The 21,955-nt window shown below is 43.5% G+C and overlaps 1 protein-coding gene across 2 annotated transcripts in view; it reads right to left on the reverse strand.

Moving 5' to 3' along the window:
* Positions 1-21,955, reverse strand: part of SMG7 (SMG7 nonsense mediated mRNA decay factor) — a 66,899-nt gene that overhangs the window by 14,656 nt on the left and 30,288 nt on the right. For both annotated transcript variants that reach the window (XM_082226647.1, XM_082226648.1), the window contains exons 10-17: positions 21,195-21,351; positions 15,704-15,774; positions 11,499-11,559; positions 10,049-10,168; positions 8,321-8,756; positions 3,547-3,691; positions 2,311-2,714; positions 818-1,192 (exon numbers count right to left, since the gene is read on the reverse strand). In XM_082226647.1, the coding sequence (XP_082082773.1) occupies positions 818-1,192; positions 2,311-2,714; positions 3,547-3,691; positions 8,321-8,756; positions 10,049-10,168; positions 11,499-11,559; positions 15,704-15,774; positions 21,195-21,351 (1,769 nt within the window). The remainder of the gene's footprint in view (positions 1-817; positions 1,193-2,310; positions 2,715-3,546; positions 3,692-8,320; positions 8,757-10,048; positions 10,169-11,498; positions 11,560-15,703; positions 15,775-21,194; positions 21,352-21,955) is intronic.

The raw sequence follows: 21,955 nt of genomic DNA on the forward strand, positions 1-21,955 counted from the left end.
GCCTCAACAAATTGTGTTAATTTGTAAAGTTCTGGCAGAAATCCATGCTCAAGCCAGACTTTACAGCTTTCCCAAGTTAATATTCAAGTGCACATCCCTTGCCAAGATGACTTCCCCGGGGCTCCATCCTAGTGGCAGGCAAACATGGAGTGGTGTGTGGGAGATTATGAGCTTTACATGGGTTATTTGATATTACAGTTTCAGCATCTTTAAAAAAAAAGTACTGTGGTTCTTATTTTGTACCTCACAATATAAAAACATGTGTACATTATATGCCCTCGATCTTGACGGTTGGGAAGAGGATGATTGAAGCTGCACTTGTTGGGGGAGGAAGGAGCCATTGCAGTCACTACCAGCTGTCTGCTGCCTAGATAGGGCAGGGGGTTTCTTGCTTGCGGCTCCTGCCCCACGCACCATCCCTCGCTGTGTGTGTGTGTGTGTGTGTGTGTGTGTGTACATGTGTAGATAGCTTGAAAAGTTGAGTAGGTTGTTTTGGTTTGTCAGTGTTATCTTAAAAATGATGCTAAGCCAAGTTAGTTGATTTTTAAAAAAACTGATTTCGAATGCATTTAGGTTTTTTTAAAACGCACACGCACCCCCCCCCAATAGAATCAACAACCTAGAGATTAATCTGTTTTTACTAATTGGTAATCCTGTGAATCACCACAAACTGCTGCACTGAAAGCAACTTCCTCTGAAGTTACAGTGTTTCTTGCCTTTGAGTAATAGGAGGAGCTAAACCCACTTGGAGACATCTATCACTCAAAGGAGAACCACTCTCATTTTCCTGAAGATCGTCAATTAATCACACATTTACCTCAAAACCCATCCTAGGCACTGGATCCTGCTCTGGGCGGAAGACTCCTGGCTGACGTTTCCCTCTGCGGTCCATGTTAGCTTGCTGCTGCGCCATCATGATGCGGTTATCAGCCATGCCATAGGAGTCCCAGTAAAATTCTGGCCCCTTAACCTCTGAGGGATTCTGGTTATATGGCTCCATGGGGAAAGGCTTCATCTTCTTCTCCAGAGGCTGCTGCTGTTGCAGGAGGGGAGGCTGCATGGACTGTTCAAACAGTTTTAGGGGGTCTTGGCCCTGAAGATAGTAGGGCTGCTTCACAGGCATGATCTTCCCCAACGGGCCTTGGACCTGAGGAGGATTCCACAGCTGCTTGGAGGAGTCTGCCTGGGAATACTGAAGTACAAGCGCCTCTGTGTTCAGCACAATTCATTATGCAAAACTGGAGAGCATCTGACTAATTTAGGTTTCTAGCTACCAAGAGACCAACCGTGGCAAGCTGCATATTCTCTTTCTGCCAAAAGCAGCCTGCAATTTTGTTTCTCTGCTTTGGAGTTGATTAGCTGATTGAACCCCTTGACTTGATGAAGTAGATTCCGCAAGCAACATTGCACAGAAAAATACTATTGGTTCCTCACTGTCCAAAAAGGCCTGCTACACTCTCTGTGCACCACCTGATCTGAGAGCACAACATGCCACCACCTGATCATGTGCAATGTACTTGAGCAAGGCTGCACATTCTGTGCCACTGAGCTGCAAAGCTTATGGCTTTCATTTTGAGACCTCGTGTTCCGGAGAAAATCCAAGGAAATGTTTCAGAACCCACACAACAGGTGAACCTTCCAACATGGGGCTTCACCTGTTTTTAAAGGGAAAGGACTTCATGCAGGCACTTGGCCATGCGAAAGCTCCGCGGTTTGAAGGGCTGTACCTACCAAAATTCCCTCCCAGATGCAAGGGGCATAATACTAGATAAATAATATAAGTAAATACTTTTAATTAATAATTCTAATGATAGAACAATAATCATATATGATAAAAACAACAGTACAGTGCTTTCAAGTGCTCACATGTGATCTACAGTTGCAAACCTTACAGAAACTCTGTAAGGTTATTAAAGCTATAGGAACCCTAATATTCAAAAGGCTAGCCACCCCAAATTTAAAAGGAGCTACAGGGAAAGCTTCGGTCAAACTTAAAAGGATTAAAAGCTGTTCTTCTCTCAGGCACTTTTGGGCAGAGAGGGGGAGCCTTCAAAGGAGTAACAGGAAGTCCACAGGCTCCTGCACTGCTGCCCTGGCCCCACATTGCAGTTAGGCTCCTACTTTATTTGTACTCTCTCCCCATCTGCTTGCCCATTCCATCTCTCCATCCTTGCTTGCACCTTTCCATCAGAGCTACTCTTATCTGAGCAAAGAACCTGCACTTCCCTGACCAAAAACCAGATCTGCACCTACAGATGCAATCTAGCCCAGATTGGGTCCCTCTGGCACTTTCTTCTCCTTAAGGCTCACCTGCTGGAATCCGGAGTGGTGTGGAGGACTCTTCCCTAAGGCCTGGACAGCTTTTGTGGGGGACTGTTGTTGCTGCTGCTGCTGCTGTTGCTGCTGCTGGGCCAGAGCCTGGACCTGCAACTGGCTTGCAGCCTGTGCTGTTGCCTGAGCTGGTAAGGATGCAAGGGACTGTTGAGAAGGGGACGGTGCCTGAGGTCCCTGGTTCATGGGGCCTGGTCCAGAGGGCCGCTGCTGGCTGTAAGGAATGTGGGATGGTTTCCCAGCTTGCACCTGGTTTCCTGCAGGTGAATGAGCTGCAGACTGAAGAAAGGTTCCTGGGACAGAAACGCCACCTGGGAAAGTATATCCTGAGCCCATAGGGAAAGCCACAGGAGGGGGGATAACATAGGTGGGAGGTGGGAAGCCTGGGGAAAAGAAAAGAAAGACAGACAAACAGACATTTCTTTTAAAAAGGAAACTACTTTTTCACGCATGGAATGCTTAGGGGGCTCTTCAAGTGTTACTTCCGGTCTCCTCTTCCAGGATTCTCCCCTGTGAATGGGCCTCTGGCTCCTCCCTGGTCCCACTCTTGCCAGATTTAAGGAGACCCACATTCAAAATCAGCATCTGATTCAGCCATTCATCTCTGCAGTAAGAGAAGTGGGAGTGTGTGTGTGTGGGGGGGGCATGTATACAAGCAAGCCTGCAGCTCCAGTTCCAACCCCTTTTGGGGAAGGATTCCAGGATGGAGTGGGGTGCCACATCCTCTCAGACCCACAGTGATGGCTTTCATCTTCGCAGCTGTATACTACACACAAAGCAAACACTTTGTCACATTATGGGCTGCCTGTTCTGCACATTACTTTTTCAAACACCAAGATTAATATCTGTGACAAAAAGGTAAGCTTTTCGTGACAGCAGAATTGTCTTTTCCACCATAGGTATGCACATTGAGAAAATTATGTGTGAGGTGGCTTTCCACACCTGTGGCAGAAAACACACATGTGCTATTATCTAAACATTGCAGAGAGATCATTACTATGCACCTGGGTAAAGATCATGCAATATAGTACAGTGCTAGGCATCCATCATGCCCACTTGTGCTCCAGTTAAAGGAAGTCAGAGCATTTTTACAAAGAAACCTTTTCTGTTTTATTTTCCTACATAGAAAAAGATAGGTGGAAGGCATCAGCACACAACATCATGAGTTTTAAACAAGGATAGATATGATTTTAATACAGAGCACATGGCTTTTACCTGGCCGGCTTGGAAGAGGAGGGAAAGCTCCTGGGTGATGGATGGGTATGAACTGGGAGTTGCTGGCCTGGTTGGGAGACTGAGTGACTGGCGTTTTCCTGGCTTCAGACACGGGAGTCTTCCTCAACTCAGTCTGGGATTTTACCTAGGAAGGCAAGCCATTTAAGCATTAATATTACCTGTCCACACCTTCTTATGGTAAAACTAAAGCATGATTACAAGGCATTGATTCTTTCCAAGTAATTCTAGTTCCCCCTTTGCTATACAGAAGGTTTCCCTGATAGTCAAGCCAAAATTTGTGGCCACCTTCAAAACTCAGTATGAGGTCCAGGCCAATTCCCCCCCCCCTCCCGCTTAGAGCTAGGGTTGCAAGGCAATGCTGGGAATCCAGCCCTGGCCCTTCTCCCCACAGTGGAGATGCAGAGGACTAGGACCTTCCTTCAGATCCCAAGGCACTAGGAGGGCCTCAGAAACAGAGTCAAAGCAAAGCCCTGGCTTCCTTCCAATCTTGGGAAGGGGAACATGATAGGGGAAGGGTTTGTCCCAGTAGTTTTGCTCACGGCTACAGAGCATGTGAAACTAGAAGGACAAAACTCACCTCCACTCCCTGCTGACAGATAGTCTAGGTTCCATGAATGCAAACTCCAGCCTGAGAAACAGGAGATAAGCTCAGCTTTCAAAAGATAGCTCAAACACCTTTACTTTCCTGCTCTGGCACAAATTGACCTGTGTGTCGTGTGCATTTTACATATAAATCTATTATGCAAGGATTTTTAAAAGATCACTTTAGATTGCAACCCTACACTCACTTACTTGGAAGTAAGCTCCACTGAAGACAATAGGGACATTTCTCATTGGAATACATTTTTATTACAGAATTAGTGCTAACTGTTTCTGCACACCAAAAACAAATGACAAGGAGTATTTTGTAGCAGTTTCAGCATGCTAGAGACCATATAAAATAATATACCACCACTGAATGCGCATGAAGAGGAGTATTAAAGTGCAAAGGTAGTGTGAGCCAACGATTAACAAGATTTTTTTAAGAAAAGGTTTTTCAGCATTCATCTAACCACTGGATTTTCCCCCTTTTTTACTCCACTTCCAATGGAGTGTAGCAAATCTCTAACTAGAAACATCATGTCTCTGCAAGGAATGTAAGCTTCTATCAGGCTTGGCTCAGGTATCCCCAACCTTTTCAGACCTAGGACTCACTTTTGACTCAAAGATGAATTTGGGGACCTATTCCCTTTTTTACCATATATTTGCATGATAGTAGAGTCTCTGTTGTGAACCACCTTGGATCAGGCCACAATCCACTAGTGGGTCTCAACTCACCAGTTGAAGAACGGTTGTTTATACAATACTGTGGGTGCAGAGGTGCTAACCTTAAGGGGGGAATTGCACTCATCTGCCACATCTGCTAGGCATGTCAGATGTTTACATGCTAGGTACAATTTTTTGGGCATTATTTATGTTGGGATTTTATGCCTGCAAGCTCCATATAAATGTTACAATAGGGACACGGGTGGTGCTGTGGTCTAAACCACAGAGCCTCTTGAGCTTGCAGGTCGCAATTTGAGTCCGCGCGACGGGGTGAGCTCCTGTTGCTTTGGCCCAGCTCCTGCCAACCTAGCAGTTTGAAAACATACCAATGTGAGTAGATACATAGGTACTACTGCAGTGGTAAGATAAATGGCATTTCTGTGTGCTTTGGCACGTGTCACAGCGTTCCATGTGCCACAGTGGTTTAATCATGCTTGCCACATGACCCAGAAAGCTGTCTGCAGACAAACACAGGCTCCCTCAGCCTGAAAGTGGATCCCATAGTCAAATTCGACTGGACTTAACCATCCAGGGGTCCTTTACCTATAAATGTTACATCTAATATGGGCTTTCTCAAACTTGGGTCCCCAGATGTTGTTGGACTACAACTCCCATCATTCCTAGGCTAGCAGGTCCAGTGGTAAAGGATGATGGATGTTGTAGTTCTCATCATCTGGGGACTCAAGTTTGAGAAAGGCTGATCTAAGACAAGGAAGCCTGGTGGGCCCACCCGCAGGACAGGTGGGTTCTGGGGTTGAGCATGATCCTGCTTCTGCACTGAACACAGCCTCTACAGTACAAATGGCACGGGCCATAGAATGAAGTTAGTGTCTGATCCTCACTGCCTTGTATTAATACAAACTCCATTTCTTTCACCATCAGCTGCAGGCTCAAAAGTGACAGATCTGTTATATTGAGACTGAGGAAAAGTCCTTAATGTTACTTTTTTATAAGCCACTTAGCCAATAAATAGCAGAATCAAGTGGCTGAACAGGAGAATTTGAAGATTAAGGAGGAATCATCAGGGTTCTTAGCTAGAGATTAAATAAAATACTCAAGATACCAAAGGATTGCTAAATGGTTTAAGATTAATGCTAAGCTTACATCTCCCTGCATTACATGTCCTGTACCTTGCTAAGAATATTATTTCCTTGAGGACATAGGTATGTTGCAGTGTTCCTTTTATGGCAATACTTTGATTGTGGTCCTTTCACCTCTTGCCTCAAATGTTGGCCTATGACTCAGCCCTTTCAAGTGGTGCTACTCCCTGTGCACCCAGAAAAAAGGGAGGTACTGACCCACCTGAGTTTCCCTTCTTCTTGTAAAAATGTTTGAAGGAGCAGGTGAGTCAGTACCACTTTTTCTGGGTGCAAGGAAAAAAATCACTCAAAAAGGACCACAGGCCAGCATTTGAGACAAGAGATGAAAGGAAAAAGCTCCTCAAAATACATTTAAGAGGTTCTAGTTTCAGCCTGACAAATAATTCCCTAAATTTACTAGCCCACAGTATTTTTTATTCACCTGTTAACCATTCTTTTATTTCACAAATTTATTGTACACAATAAGGAAAGAAAAAAGAGGAATTGTCTTCCAGTTGACGGAGTCTTCACGTGAGCAGGCAAGAGACCATTTAAGCCGCCTTACTTCCTATATGCTTTCCTTTGAATAACCAAGTCATTTAAAAAAAACAGGGAGAATGAGACTAGACAAGTTTCTATCTCTTGTCCTTCTCTAGGACACTGAAAAACTGTCTTAACCTAACCCTGTTTAAATATGGAAGTTAAAACACTTCCTCAATTGTCAGAAAAGTGATGAAAAGATACAAACAAATATAACTGGTGCCGAAGCAATTTACTGTTGAATATACCTGAAGGAGCGTCTCCACCCCCATCATTCTGCCCGGACACTGAGGTCCAGCGCCGAGGGCCTTCTGGCGGTTCCCTCATTGCGAGAAGCCAAGTTACAGGGAACCAGGCAGAGGGCCTTCTCGGTAGTGGCGCCCGCCCTGTGGAACGCCCTTCCAGCAGATGTCAAGGCGATAAACAACTACCTGACATTCAGGAGACATCTGAAGGCAGCCCTGTTCAGGGAAGTTTTTAACGTGTGATATTTTATTGTATTTTTGGTTTTTATGGAAGCCACCCAGAGTGGCTGGGGAGGCCCAGCCAGATGGGTGGGGTATAAATAATAAATTATTATTATTATTATTATTATTATTATTATTATTATTATTGGTCAAAAATATTTTTGGAAACTAAGAGGGCAGTTGAAGACTAATTCTTCAATAGCTACAGCTACAGCAATAGCTACAGTTTCAGCATTAACAAAGCATCATAGAGGACTAAAACTGAAAACTGATTAAAGCTATTCTTTTGCTGGTGTGGGAAGGAGAAGAATATACCAAAGAACAAATACCAAAAGAATTGATGTCTATCAGCCTTATCAATCAATGAATGTCAAAGAACATCAACAGTGATGCTGAATGATGAAAGAAGTTGGCAGTGGTTAAAGTAAGAATAAAATAAAATCCCACTGTAATATAGTAAAGGTAAAGGTACCCCTGCCCGTACGGGCCAGTCTTGACAGACTCTAGGGTTGTGCGCTCATCTCACTCTATAGGCCGGGAGCCAGTGCTGTCCACAGACACTTCCGGGTCACATGGCCAGCATGACAAGCTGCATCTGGCGAGCCAGCGCAGCACACGGAACGCCGTTTACCTTCCCGCTGGTAAGCGGTCCCTATTTATCTACTTGCACCCGGGGGTGCTTTCGAACTGCTAGGTTGGCAGGCGCTGGGGCCGAACGACGGGAGCGCACCCCGCCGCAGGGATTCGAACCACCGACCATGCGATCGGCAAGTCCTAGGTGCTGAGGTTTTACCCACAGCACCACCCACGTCCCGTAATATAGTACAATTCACAAATTACCCTCCTAATGAGGGACCACACTTGCAGAAGCCTCTCTATGCCTGTAGCGTCTACTGCCAGTACAGACAGTCAACGTAGAAGAGACTCATTCTAATTCTATCCCCAGCTTCTGTTAAGGAAAGATCTGCAGTGCACTTACTAGCTCCCCCTCCCAAATGAAACAAGAGCAGCCAACTTCAGAAAGAACCAAAGCAGCTATTTCCTTTGGTCCCTTCTGTCAGTATGTGAGGTGGTGTTTTAAGGGTAAGTGGGCAGCAATTATTTCCCTGGCAGAAGTGAAGAGCAAGGTGAAGGGTGAGGGGGGTCCGGTTGTCTGAAATTGTGGTAACCAAATGATGCCTCAAGGACCCTTCCTTCCGTCCTCACTGAGAGTGTAACATGTGAATCACCTTGTTTAATCTCCAAATAAAGATCATCGATCTTGCTATAGCATGAAGAGGCCTGCGCAGATTTGCAAGACCAACTAATTCAAATGACCACACGGCAAATTTCACTGGGATGATACCATGCAAAACGTCTCACCTGCACGGCTACGTTCTGCTTCCCTGCTTCCTGCATCTTTTCCATGCCACATTTCTTGATCTCATTCTTCCTCTTGTTGTTGCTGTTGTCCTTCTTCCCATCGTTTTTATTGGCTGTTACTCCTTTACTATAATCCCTTCTTTCCCTACCCACTTCCTTAGTCAGATAGCTTCGGCCTTGCTCCCTGTTTACCTCTCGAGGTTTAATGTTCTCTTTGAATGTCACCATTGGCTTATCTCCTGCATCACAGCTGCTGCTCAGGTTTCGACCTGTTGACAGCACTGACTTAAGTCCTGGGCTCCCGTCTGCAAACTGTGGCTCTGCTGCTTCCTGCAGAATGTGACTCTGTTTCAATTCACTATAGTCATCAAGCAGCAATTCTGGGATCTCTGTCAAAAACAGAAGTTTCCCAATCTCATTTTCACATTGGATCAGCCTTTAACAGAAAGACAAAAGGAATTATTGACACATTAGTGATTCAATCTTCAGGTACAAACCAACCATCTCATGCACAAAATAAAATAGAAATTAAATAGAAAGCAAGCATACAAGCTTTCTGATGTCAGACACAGTTTCTGTGAATTGAGGTGACACAAAGGGAGAGATGAGCAAGCAGTTTGTACTCTTAGTCAGTGAGTTAGCCCAAGAAGGAAGCTTTTAAAACAGCCAGGGAGACCACCTCACCCACTCTGGCCTATTGATACAAGGAGGCTCCTTTGACCAGAGAGAGGTGGTGGAATATTGGCTAAATCCTTCAGGTTCAAATGTGAACCTCAAGTTCAAATGTGGGTTGAGTTCCAACATTTGTGATTAGGAAAACTGTACTATACCACTTCAATTCAGTTTTCAAACTTGCAACAGAGCAATGAAGCCACTCCTCACAGTGTTACTGCTAACATTGTTGGCCTGCTCTGTGACAACTAACAGGAAGACGCCCATCATTACAATACTTCAATGTGGTTCCCAGGCCCTTTCAAATGCAACAGGCTAATAAAAATTTAGTGACTGGGGGAGACAAATGATAACTTTGTGGACTTATTTGCGTGGCCAGGAGTATTTTGGGGATTGATGAAGACTCAAGGAATCTCATCCAATTTTAATGCTCAAGCCTGTGTCACTGTTCCCACCCCACCCCCAAACTTAATTTTCCTAACCCTCCACAAAACAGAGAAAAGATGAATGAGGTTAAATCAAGTTTAAAAAACTTAATACAGAGCACAAAACTTCAGTTTTCACCTTGGAGAAAAAGCATTTAAAATGTATAGCAAAAAGTCAACAATGAAACTAGCCTAGGTCAGAGAGGACCTAGCCTACAATTCTCTGAATAATCAACCCCAAGCTAGATGGAGTAACACTCTGATTCAGCAAAATTAATCCAAGTCTGCCACTTCTGTGTGCATGAAAGTTATGCAGATTACATTACTGACTTCAAATTAAAACATATAACTTAAGTTCTGCCCTACTGATTCAATGTAGATTTCCAGCACTGTATTAAGTGCCAAGCAAGCTGCCCACACCTTTAAAAATTGATGTGTTTAAAATTATGTACATTTTTGGTAACTACCATGTTGCCACACATTCCTTAAACTGTGTTAAAAATAGTGTCAGACCGCACATCTTCATTTAAGCTCCAATAATGTTCAACTCATGTCAATAGCAACAACCAGCAGCAGAGAAGAATATGATGCACAGAAGAGTGATGGGTGATGCCAGCAGCTGTGCAGATACCTTGGCTGGTTGTCAGCAATCCATTTGCCTGTGAAGATCAGACGCTGTTGCCGTATTTGCCGGTGCTGCCCTTCTTTGTCTCCTGAAATCCCCTGATGGCCTTTCGAGAAATCCAAGTTCCTAGTTGTTGCCATAAACAAAGAATAGAAGTCGGATTGAAATGGAAAGGCAGGCAACAAGGAGATGTATGCAAGACCAAACTAAGTTGGTGGAGCTTAAATGAGACTTCTGATAGATTTATTTTCAGTCTGTATACCAACCTGAGAAGGTTAGAATGCTATTTAAAGGTAGTTTGTGACAGTGTTTCACAGATAAATATCAACACAATATGTTTCTATGTTTCACAGCAGAGGGCAAAATCTCCAGATATATATAAAACCTTGTCTCTTCTTTTAAGATTGCAAGTCTGTTGGAGTAGGGGCCTGTGAAATCTGTCCTTTGTAAAGGATCATGTATACAGATGGCGCTAGAGAAACAAACAAAACAATTCACTTCCCTTAAAAAGGTAAGTTCCCTTACACCCGATTCCTAAATCTGTTTACTTCCAGGTGGGTAAGCTTAGCATTGCAGTATAAAGGCCTGGCCAGATGTTACCATCCCCCAGAGGGCAATGGTAACACAAGGGCAGATCAGGAGTGGACTTTGGGTCCTTGTATTTCTTATCCCTCAATTAACTAGAGAAATCTGGCGTTTATTTGAACACAGACTATTCCTGGTACTGCACTGCAGAATAGAAATCACCCCAAGTTCACTTGGTTCTTCCTCCTATTATGGCAGGAGCAAGGGAGAGTGCATGATCCCAATATTTGCTTCTAACCTGCCCTTAGAAAACTCTGAGGGCAAAGAAGTGTCTGAAAGCCCCCAACGTCTGAGCTGGCAACAGAGAGGGCCAGATTTGCCCCAAAGGCCACCAATTGTTAATCCCCACTTTTCAGTTAACTTTCAGACTCTTGTCGCATCAAAGTTCCAGTGTCTCATCCTTGTTCCTGCCCTCCATGTCTTCTCCATGCTAACAATAAATATCAAAACATGAAAATACACAAGACTGGATTTTGGAATTTTTCCTAAGATATATTCCAAAATAAAAAGATGTCATGCATGGATTTACATGCACACTTGCATATCTCAAGCTATTATAGTGACACTCCTAGACTAATGATAATAATGCCTTTATTGTCAATGTACAACCTGTGTACAATGAAATTAACCGAGCCTCGCCCCCCTTCCCCACAAACACTCATGCAGGGGAGATCTGCAGCTATTGAAGTGATTGTGGGAACTGCATTGCCAAACCAAAGTCTCTATTGGGCTGGAAGAGAGGTATCTTTCTATGACAAATGGAATCACACTGCCTAAATTCTCCTCCTTTTCTCACATTTGCTTCCAAACAGCAAGATTATCAATGTAACCCGTCACAAACAAAAAGTTGCAACCTCCAGCAGTGACTCACCTGAAAGAGGGTCTCAAAGCTAAGAATCCCTGCAGCTCAAACTCTTCTGGGAGAGGGGTGGCTAGTGAACAATCAGAGAAAAAAGAAGAATAACTATACAGGACTGCATTCCTCACCAGGGGTAACCCCCTATTAAATTAGGATCCAACACAGTGAAAGTCAAGCACTTTCAAGTCTCATGAATTTCTATTGAAGAGAATCACAGAATCATAGAAACACTGAGTGCAACCCTTTACAATGCATTCTCAGATAAATGGAATATATAAAAATGCTTAACTTTGCTAGGATTGTACCCTCATATTTTGGCCTCAGTTAAAGTTTAGTATAAGATGAATGTGGTTATTAGTTATTAATTTATATACTATTTAATGCTGGAGTAGGCTTCCAAAAGCAGTTTACAAAAGAATAAAAATAAAGATACACAAAGCCGTTAACATTGCTAATATACACACTATAACAGAAATGTTAAAGCAATACAACAAGTAAGAGAGTTAAGTCAAGAAAATTGTTTATTTGCTGCAATTTTAGCCAACAGGTTGAAAAAAGTTTTAAGTGAGTTAGCGACCAAGAAGGTTTTCTACCAGGTTGACAAAGGAAAGACAACATAAGAAATGTAATTAATTTAATTGAGTTCCCGGAAGTAAAAAATGAAAAACAAGCAGCTTTACTTTTCTAGGATGCTGAGAAAGCTTTTGATAATATCTCTTGGTCATTTATGATGAAAGTGTTAGAGACGATGGAGATAGGTAATAATTTCTCAGCAGGAATTAAAGCAATTTATACTGATCAATGCAAAGAAATAGAGGAAAACAATAAAATGGGAAAAACCAGAGATCTGTTCAAGAAAATTAGAGATATGAAAGGAACATTTTGTGCAAAGATTACCATAATAAAGAACAAAAGTGGTAAGGACCTAACAGAAGCAGAAGACATCAAGAAGAGGTGGCAAGAATACACAGAGGAATTATACCAGAAAGATATGGATGTCTCATACACCCCAGGTAGTGTGGTTGCTGACCTTGAGCCAGAAATCCTGGAGAGTGAAGTCAAATGGGCCTTACAAAGCACTGCAAATAACAAGGCCAGTGGAAGTGATGGTATTCCAGCTGAACTATTTAAAATATTAAAAGATGCTGTCAAGGTGCTACACTCAATATGCCAGCAAGTTTGGAAAACTCAGCAGTGGCCAGAGGATTGGAGAAGATCAGTCTACATTCCAATCCCAAAGAAGGGCAGTGCCAAAGAATGCTCCAACTACCACACAGTTGAGCTCATTTCACATGCTAGCAAGGTTATGCTTAAAATTCTACAAGGCAGGCCTAAGTAGTATGTGGACCGAGAACTCCCAGAAGTGCAAGCTGGATTTCGAAGGGGCAGAGGAACCAGAGACCAAATTGCAAACATGCACTGGATTATGGAGAAAGCTAGAGAGTTCCAGAAAGACATCTACTTCTGCTTCATTGACTATGCAAAAGCCTTTGACTGTGTCAACCACAGCAAACTATGGCAAGTTCTTAAAGAAATGGGAGTGCTTGATCACCTCATCTGTCTCCTGAGAAATCTCTATGTGGGACAAGAAGCTACAGTTAGAACTGGATATGGAACAACTGATTGGTTCAAAATTGGGAAAGGAGTACGACAAGGCTGTATATTGTCTCCCTGCTTATTTAACTTTTATGCAGAATTCATCATGCGAAAGACTGGATTGGATGAATCCCAAGCCGGAATTAATATTGCCAGACGAAACTGTTAGGATATAGTTCCGTTCTACCTTAAAAGGGAACAGGCATGACTGTTGTGTGTCACATGCCTGTTTACTTCCAGCACAGGCTTGCTGGGAACTTCCATTTGTATATTGCTTTTGTGTTGCTGATGTTACGCTTGGACACGAAGGTAAGCAGACATGTTTTTCCTTTTACAGATAGGTAGCCGTGTTGGTCTGCCATAGTCAAAATAAAAAAATTCCTTCCAGTAGCACCTTAAAGACCAACTAAGTTAGTTCTTGGCATGAGCTTTCGTGTGCATGCACACTTCTTCAGATACACTGAAACAGAAGTTGCCAGATCCTTCTATATAGTGAGAAGGTGGGGAGGGGTGTTACTCAGAAGGTGGTGGGAATGGGAGATTGGCAGATAGCTGAGATGAGCCTGTTGACGACTCTTAACGACTGCAATAGGTCTTACAGGAAAAGGCAAGGGGTGAGAAGGTGAAAAATGGCTTAGTCATGTATAATGAGATAAGAATCCAATGTCTTTGTTCAGACCAGGTCTCTCCATGGTTTTAAGTTTGGTAATGAGTTGCAATTCAGCAGCTTCTCTTTCCAGTCTATTTCTGAAATTCCTTTGTAGTAAAACAGCTACTTTGAGATCTTGTATAGAATGTCCTGGGAGATTGAAGTGTTCTCCTACTGGTTTCTCTGTTTTGTGATTCTTATGTTTTTCCTTTGTTCCTGAACTATGCTGAATAAACGCTTGTAAATAATGCTTACACATGACTTTGTCTGCCTCTTCCACTGTGAGAAGATTTATTCACCCTGCTAATAAGAGCATGCCGAGTCTCTAAACCTATCTGAGGTTCGTGTCACTGATTGATGCTGTACTGGAGATCGCCCGGCTGCTAGCCAGGGCTGGAGCCAGCTGGGGGCTGCCTGATGCCCCCATCTCCCCGGCAGTATCCCAACAGAAATATCAACAACCTCTGATATGCAGATGACACAACTTTGATAGCAGAAACTGAGGAGGAATTAAAGAACCTATTAATGAGGGTGAAAGAGAGCGCAAAATATGGTCTGAAGCTCAACATCAAAAAACGAAGGTCGTGGCCACTGGGCCCATCACCTCCTGGCAAATAGAAGGGGAAGAAATGGAGGCAGTGAGAGATTTTACTTTCCTGGGCTCCAAGATTACTGCAGATGGTGACAGCAGTCACAAAATTAAGAGACACCTGCTCCTTGGGGAGAAAAGCGATGACAAATCTAGACAGCATCTTAAAAAGCAGAGACATCTGCTTGCTGACAAAGGTCTGTATAGTTAAAGCTATGGTTTTCTGAGTAGTGATGTAGGGAAGTGAGAGCTGGACCATAAAGAAGGCTGATCGCCGAAGAATTGATGCTTTTGAATTCTGGTGCTGGAGGAGACTCTTGAGAGTCCCATGGACTGCAAGAAGATCAAACGTATCCATTCTTAAGGAAATCAGCCCTAAGTGCTCACTGGAAGGACAGATCGTGAAGCTGAGGCTCCAAGACTTTGGCCACCTCATGAGAAGAGAAGACTCCCTGGAAAAGACCCTGATGTTGGGAAAAATTGAGGGCACAAGGAGAAGGGGACGACAGAGGACAAGATGGTTGGACAGTGTTCTCGAAGCTACCAGCATGAGGGAGGCAGTGGAAGACAAGAGTGCCTGGCGTGCTCTGGTCCATGGGGTCACGAAGAGTCGAACACGACTAAACAACTAAACAAAAACGATACTGATCAATCTGCATGGGTTTAAAAATATATACAGATAAAACAAAAATGTTGGTTAAAAGCATGGATGAGCAGTCAAAAAAGACCCTAGAAAAGATACGCCTAAAAATAGGTTAAAAAGTAAAATATATGGGGATTTGGCTGAGAGTGAGGTATCTCGATTTATTTCAAGATAATTATATTAAACTATGGAAAGAGATCAAGAAAGAAATGGAGATTTGGGGTTGGATGAAGCTTTCACTCTTGGGCAGAATCTCAACCATTAAAATGAACGTACTACCTAAGGTGCTGTTTTTACTCTAATCAATTATTATTTTTTTAAAAAGAAAATTGCCTGTGTAATCAGGGGCATCTTCAAAAGACTGTAGAATGTCAATACAGATTCTACAGCACCAGTGCTACCAGTGAATAAACCTACCTCTGCATTACCACAAACTGATAATTTATTTCAACATTTATTTCAATTATTTGCACACTGATCAACCACAGTTGTCTAAGCAGGCTGCTATCATCAGGCTATGGACAAATAAGACAGAATCAAATAATTGTAGAGTTGGAAAGTGCCTCAAGGATCATCTATTTCCAGCCCCTGCAATGTAGGAATCCCAGCTACAGCTCCATGACAGATGGCCATCCAAGCTCTGCTTAAAAACCTCCAAGGAAAGGGGGTTCACAGCCTCCCTAGGGAGACTGTTCTTGGTCTTATTTACCAACACAGTAATTTAAACCTGAATACCTTACCATTAGGGCAGGAGAGGTCTTCCTCGTGAGGCTGAAAACTATTTAGCAGGGAAATCAGCCAAGGCCAAATACTGCAAGGCAAGAAGAGCAATTTTAAATTTGCCAATGGTTGCTTTCACAGCTCTCCCACTCCTTCCTTTGATACACTTCCCTCTGTGCCTGAACAGCCTCTGCTACCTCCACATCCGGTCTATCAGGTCTTCTCCAAATCCATATTTTATCTGCAATACCCACAGTGCCCTTGTTGTTACATATTACATCTCCTCTTACTAAGAACAGCCTTTGCAAATTTCCTTTTCTAGATTGTGCCAGCTCACTATTTGCCCTAAACATTAACACACTAGTAGAATTTTATAGAATGCCCAAACACTGGCAACCACATGGAACCCTTGAACAAAAACAACCAAAGATTGTTACATGCAGGCGTCAAGTGGAAGAATTCTGTTTTACAGGGCTGAATGAAATGTAATTGCTGCCAGACCTCATGACTGTACATAATGTAGCATCTTGTAATGGGAAGGCTTTGCAACTCTCTTTTGCAGAATATCAATTTGACTTTGGAAGGTTTATAGCTTTGTTTACTTGCAAGTTACACAGTCAAAAAGTACTGAAAGCTGTTTCAAAAGCCAGGTTTAATGAAGATCCTGTTGGAAGCAAGATGTGGACAGCATCAAACCAATTGAGTTTGTTCTTGTTTCATATAAGATTATGACTGGTAATGCATAGTTAGTCATGTCACAAATTATGCAGACACATACCTCTGCTTGCCATTGCTCCCCGACAACTGTATGATGCATGTATCTACAAACATGCACTGCATTCACATTCTACATTTTAAGGTATACACCTAAATATTTTAACTATGTAGCCCTGGCACCTATGTTGATGGCATTTTGACATCAAGCTTTTAAAATTCTTGATTGTTTTAGCTGGGTCATTGCTTTATAATGCTGATTTGGAATGGCTAAGTTTGTGGTTGTATCTTTTAATCTTATTATTTTATCTTTAACCTTGCAAAGCATTTCCCAAACCTCATGTTTACAAAGCATACTGCACCCTCAGAGCAGGATGAAGAGTGAAGCTGAATGATAAGGCCTTCCAGAACTCTCCACACTGTATGTGGGCACTAGTGGAAAAGGCAGTGGGGCAGGGCATCCGATACTTGTGTGCACACATGGGAAATTCTAAAACAGTTGTTCTCAGAAAACTCAGAGATTTCAGGTTAATTAATGTATGAAACTCTACTGTTTGTACTGGTGGATGAAGGAAGCGATGGGCTAGGAGCAGAGGGCTGGAAGGAGGAGGCGCCAATCCCATTGCTTCCTTCAATGACATTAAAATATTACAACTGGATGCACAGTGGCATCCAAATTCTGCACATGGCAAAACTGGGGAGGCCATTTCACCAAATATCCTCCAGAGAAGGACTGAAATTCTACAACAGTGCAGAGGACACTTGAAAAGAAAATAATCAAAAGTTTGTCAGAAATTGCCTGTAAGTAGTGTTTAAATGGGACGCGGGTGGCACTGTGGGTCAAACCACAGAGCCTAGGACTTGCCAATCAGAAGGTCAGCAGTTCAAATCCCCGCGATGGGGTGAGCTCCCGTTGCTCGGTCCCTGCTCCTGCCAACCTAGCAGTTCAAAAGCACGTCAAAGTGCAAGTAGATAAATAGGTACCACTCCGGGTGGGAAGGTAAACGGCGTTTCCATGCGCTGCTCTGGTTCGCCAGAAGCGGCTTAGTCATGCTGGCCACATGACCCTCGGCCAATAAAGCAAGATGAGTGCCGCAACCCCAGAGTGGGTTACAACTGGACCTAATGGTCAGGGGTCCCTTTACCTTTAGTGTTTAAATGATCATTAACAGCCAGTCAGACTGTGGAAAGCAAGGGCCATGCCTGTCATCTCCCCATCATACAGTCTAAAATGCTACAGCTTCAGGATTATGTTTCTGCACAAATCCAATTCTATGCTAAATTTTGCAATATGGCAGGCTAGATGATTCAAAATTATGCACATTTACAAAAAAGGGGGGAGGGGAGGGTTACTTTAGGAGTAACTGCAGGTTCAGCTGTTAGCATTAGCATGGATAGTCTTGGGAAGCACTGGAGAGACGAGCACCACAGCTTCCACTAACACTTCTGAAGCAGACGTAGCATGACAATGAGCTTGCAACCAGGAGCAGAAACCCTGGTTTTATTTTCTATCCTCTCCCTTTATACTTTTGTATCTACTTTACCTGCTTTTCTCACAACCTTCAAGAGTCATGGTGAACTTCCCCTACTGAGTAAGGCTACATACACTTCTGCAACACATTATAATCTAGCCATCAAAGTTTCCCTTTAAACTTCCATCTGTACATATTAAGTACTATCACCAGTGCTGAAACACACACACTCAGAGTAAAACAAATCAAACGTAATTGCTGTAATTGAGGAAGCCAGCTTATTAGGAAACATCCAGAGTGTAAACAAAGTATGCAATTTGTGCTTTATATAGAACGTAAAGTGTGGTGCACCACAAGATGTCACCTACAGTGATGCATGCTCTTCAGGCCAGGTTTCAGAACCACATAGTGGAATAAGCAGTGTTGATTAAGGTGCTATCACCCAGTCTTTAGCAAATTCCTGCCCCGCCCCCCCGCCCCCAGCTGTATCTATTTAATAAGCATCTCCTTGAATGAGTACAGCCAGCCAGAATATCCTCAAAAAGACTACAAAAGAATTGCCAACAACTTCTGGACCAGGGGAGGATTACTCTAGCACATATATCAAGTACAGGAAGTCTCCCACACTGGCACAAGGCGCTGTGCATGAGCCTCTAGATATTTAGAGTCGATTACAGTGGGGAAGCACCACAACTGCCCACCTTAATTATTGGGCATGCACTCACAGGTAAGCGTATAACATTGCCATTGGAGCTACGTACAAGGGCAGTTGTTTTCCATATTTATGGACCCTAACAAGGGGCAGTTGGGGCTCATCAACCTGGGAATGTAGCCCCTCTAGGAGATGGAACACACTGATCCTAAAACTGTCCTGCCTTGTGAGGTATCTTCAGGCTATCCAGAGTGGAGTCCCTAAGACAGCTGGATGTTTCCGTTTCTTGTGAGGCTGAGAGGGGGATCTTGTTGTCTGGGCAGCCCAGGACCGCCATACACACGAGTCAGGCTTGCTCCCTGGGGAGGTCTCTTCAGTGCTGTAAACACAGCAGTTTGACACACCCCCAGAGGCACACTCCATTCTCTCTCTCGAGACAGACAGATGCCAACAACATCCTAACAACTGCATGCTTTAAGCCTAAGAATACTGGACCTTATGTGAATAGGCCTCAGCCCAAGGTTACATTTAATGTGAAAATATTCAACACAGGTGTGGAAACCAAACAAACACACACTCTGGGTAGGTCAAACGTGATGTAGGCTCTACATACTTGTCATGAGAATAAGTCGTAAACATTTAAAATGAAGGCATAACAATGTCCCAACCTGTTGAAGTTAAGCAGGTCTGCTTAGCGCCAGGATGGGAGATTGCTGGGAAACACTATTTAAACCAAACAGAATGCCATCATGGAACAACCTGGCCACAGTGATCCATGCGACGGTCATCTCCAGGCTTGACTACTGTAATTCGCTCTATGCGGGGCTGCCCTTGAAGCTGTCCCAGAAACTCCAGCGGGTGCAGAATGCTGCAGCGAGGCTCCTCACGGGGTCTCTACCATGGGAGCATATTCACCCAGTGCTTTTCAAACTGCACTGGCTCCCGGTGGAGTACAGGGTCAGATTTAAGGTGCTGTTTTTGACCTTTAAAGCCCTGCGCAGCCTCGGACCCTCGTACCTACGGGACCGCCTCTCCTCGTATGCCCCGCGGAGAGCCTCAAGGTCCATAAATAACAACACCCTAGTGGTCCTGGGCCCTAAGGAAGTTAGATTGGCTTCAACCAGAGCCAGGGCCTTTTCAACTCTGGCTCCGGCCTGGTGGAACGCTCTGCCTCATGAGACTAGGGCCCTGCAGGATCTGATTTCTTTCCGCAGGGCGTGTAAGACAAGAGTTGTTCTGCCTGGCCTTTGGCTTGGAGCCAATTTGATTCCCTCCCTCCCTCTCTTTCTTTTTTCTTTTCCTTCTCCTCCTGTGATGAGGCTACATTTTAATATTTTAATGTTCCATTATTTTAATGTTGTATTTTATTTTTGTTTTTAAGTTGTAATCATTCATCTTGTTTTTATTATTGCTTGTAAGCCACTCTGAGCCCGGCCTTGGCTGGGGAGGGCGGGGTATAAATAAATTATTATTATTATTATTATTATTATTATTATTATTATTATTATTATTATTATTATTAAAGTCAAACAACTACTACTGCACACATATGATAGCCACCATCTCCATCCAGGGAGAACAAGTGCCACATTGATGGCTGGAAATTCTGACTCAGGAAAACACTTTAGAAAACTACTATCCCAGCCTAGGTCAAACTCACAGTATCACTCAGGCAAGTAATCACTGTAGTGGCTGCCTAGAATAAATAACATATTTTAGGAGAGAGGTATAGAAAAACAGTGAGTATTGAAGAACCTTGGAAGCAAGTGGAAGAATGTATCCTGCTTCTGGAACTGACTGGAACAGGATAAATTTATCTGTGCTGCTGGGTCCAAAACACATTGCTAGCAAATGGATATGACGCTGGAGACCATGGGTCGGGATGCTTCTGAAAAGCAGGTAAGATTCAGGGAGCAGTTAGCTTACACAGAACTGAAGGTTGCAGTGATCCCCACCCTTACTGACAACTTCTGTTATAGGCCCAGTTAGCACTCGGAAGCAGTTACAGAGGAAGTAAGGAAGTAAAGGGACCCCTCACCATTAGGTCCAGTTGTGACCGACTCTGGGGTTGCAGTGCTCATCTCGCTTTATTGGCCGAGAGAGCCAGTGTACAGCTTCCGGGTCATGTGGCCAGCATGACTAAGCTGCTTCTGGCGAAGCAGAGCAGCGCCGTTTACCTTCCCGCCAGAGCGGTACCTATTTATCTACTTGCACTTTGACATGCTTTTGCACTGCTAGGTTGGCAGGAGCAGGGATTGAACAACAGGAGCTCACCCTGTTGTGGGTATTCGAACCGCCAACCTTCTGATCGGCAAGTCCTAGGCTCTGTGGTTTAACTCACAGCACCACCCGCGTCCCTACAAAGGAAATAAGTTTCTACTATAAACCTGTGTATTCATTGGCTCAGTAATCCTTACCACCACCCTGAAATGTTTTGCAGATATTGCAGGTACAGGGTTGCAAGTAAAATGTGGTGGCTTGCCTAGGACCACTGGAGAATGTTCACAGCAGAGACAAGATTTGTACCAGGGACTTCCAGTTCAAAACTCATGTCAGTTTGCTATACTAGCACCTATTCAAATGTCCAACTTCTTTCACAAATTCTTCATTGGTACACCATTTCATCCAAATGACAAATAGGGGGGGAAACACCCATGAAAACACAAGACTCACTATTGTCTTTCATCAACTACAGCTTCCTGAAATACGCTGGGTCTAAGTTTCAGCCAGTCCATTGAGACTTTAAGTGCAGGAAGGGGATAGGAACCCCAAGACTCTTCCTGGTAATCATTCTGGAGAGGACACTTGCACAGGATTCCAAGAAAAGACACTGGAAGAAAAGATATATGCTCTCATGATGATCAGCAAGAATTATACATTTGGGTATGCTTTGCTACTTTATCCACCCCCAGTTCTCAAGGGGCAGAGTTGGATTAGGTTTCCCTGTGAAAAACACTTTAAAAAGACAATATGCAGGCAGTAGATAGCAAAAAATTAGGTCCTCATCAACAGAAGGCAAAGATGACTGCAGAAATGTTTCAGACATATAGCATTTAGTGGGTTACAGTCCTTTCAATCACTAGTTAATACTATACAGTGGTACCTCGGGTTACAGACGCTTCAGGTTACAGACTCCACTAACCCAGAAATAGTACCTTGGGGTAAGAACTTTGCTTCAGGATAAGAACAGAAATCGTGCGGTGGCAGCGGGAGGCCCGATTAGCTAAAGTGGTACCTCAGGTTAAGAACAGTTTCAGGTTAAGAACGGACCTCCGGAACGAATTAAGTTCTTAACCCGAGGTACCACTGTACAATGTGGTTTCAATTTACTTTTTACCAAGTACACCATACAGGTTAAAGGGGGAGGGGTTATTGGTTTGTTTTTTGTTCTTGTTTTTATTATGTATTTTTTGTTTTTATCTTGTATCTTATAT

The sequence above is a fragment of the Podarcis vaucheri genome (genome assembly GCF_965113315.1).
Source record: "Podarcis vaucheri genome assembly, chromosome: 6".
NCBI classification, from domain to species: Eukaryota; Metazoa; Chordata; class Lepidosauria; order Squamata; family Lacertidae; genus Podarcis; species Podarcis vaucheri.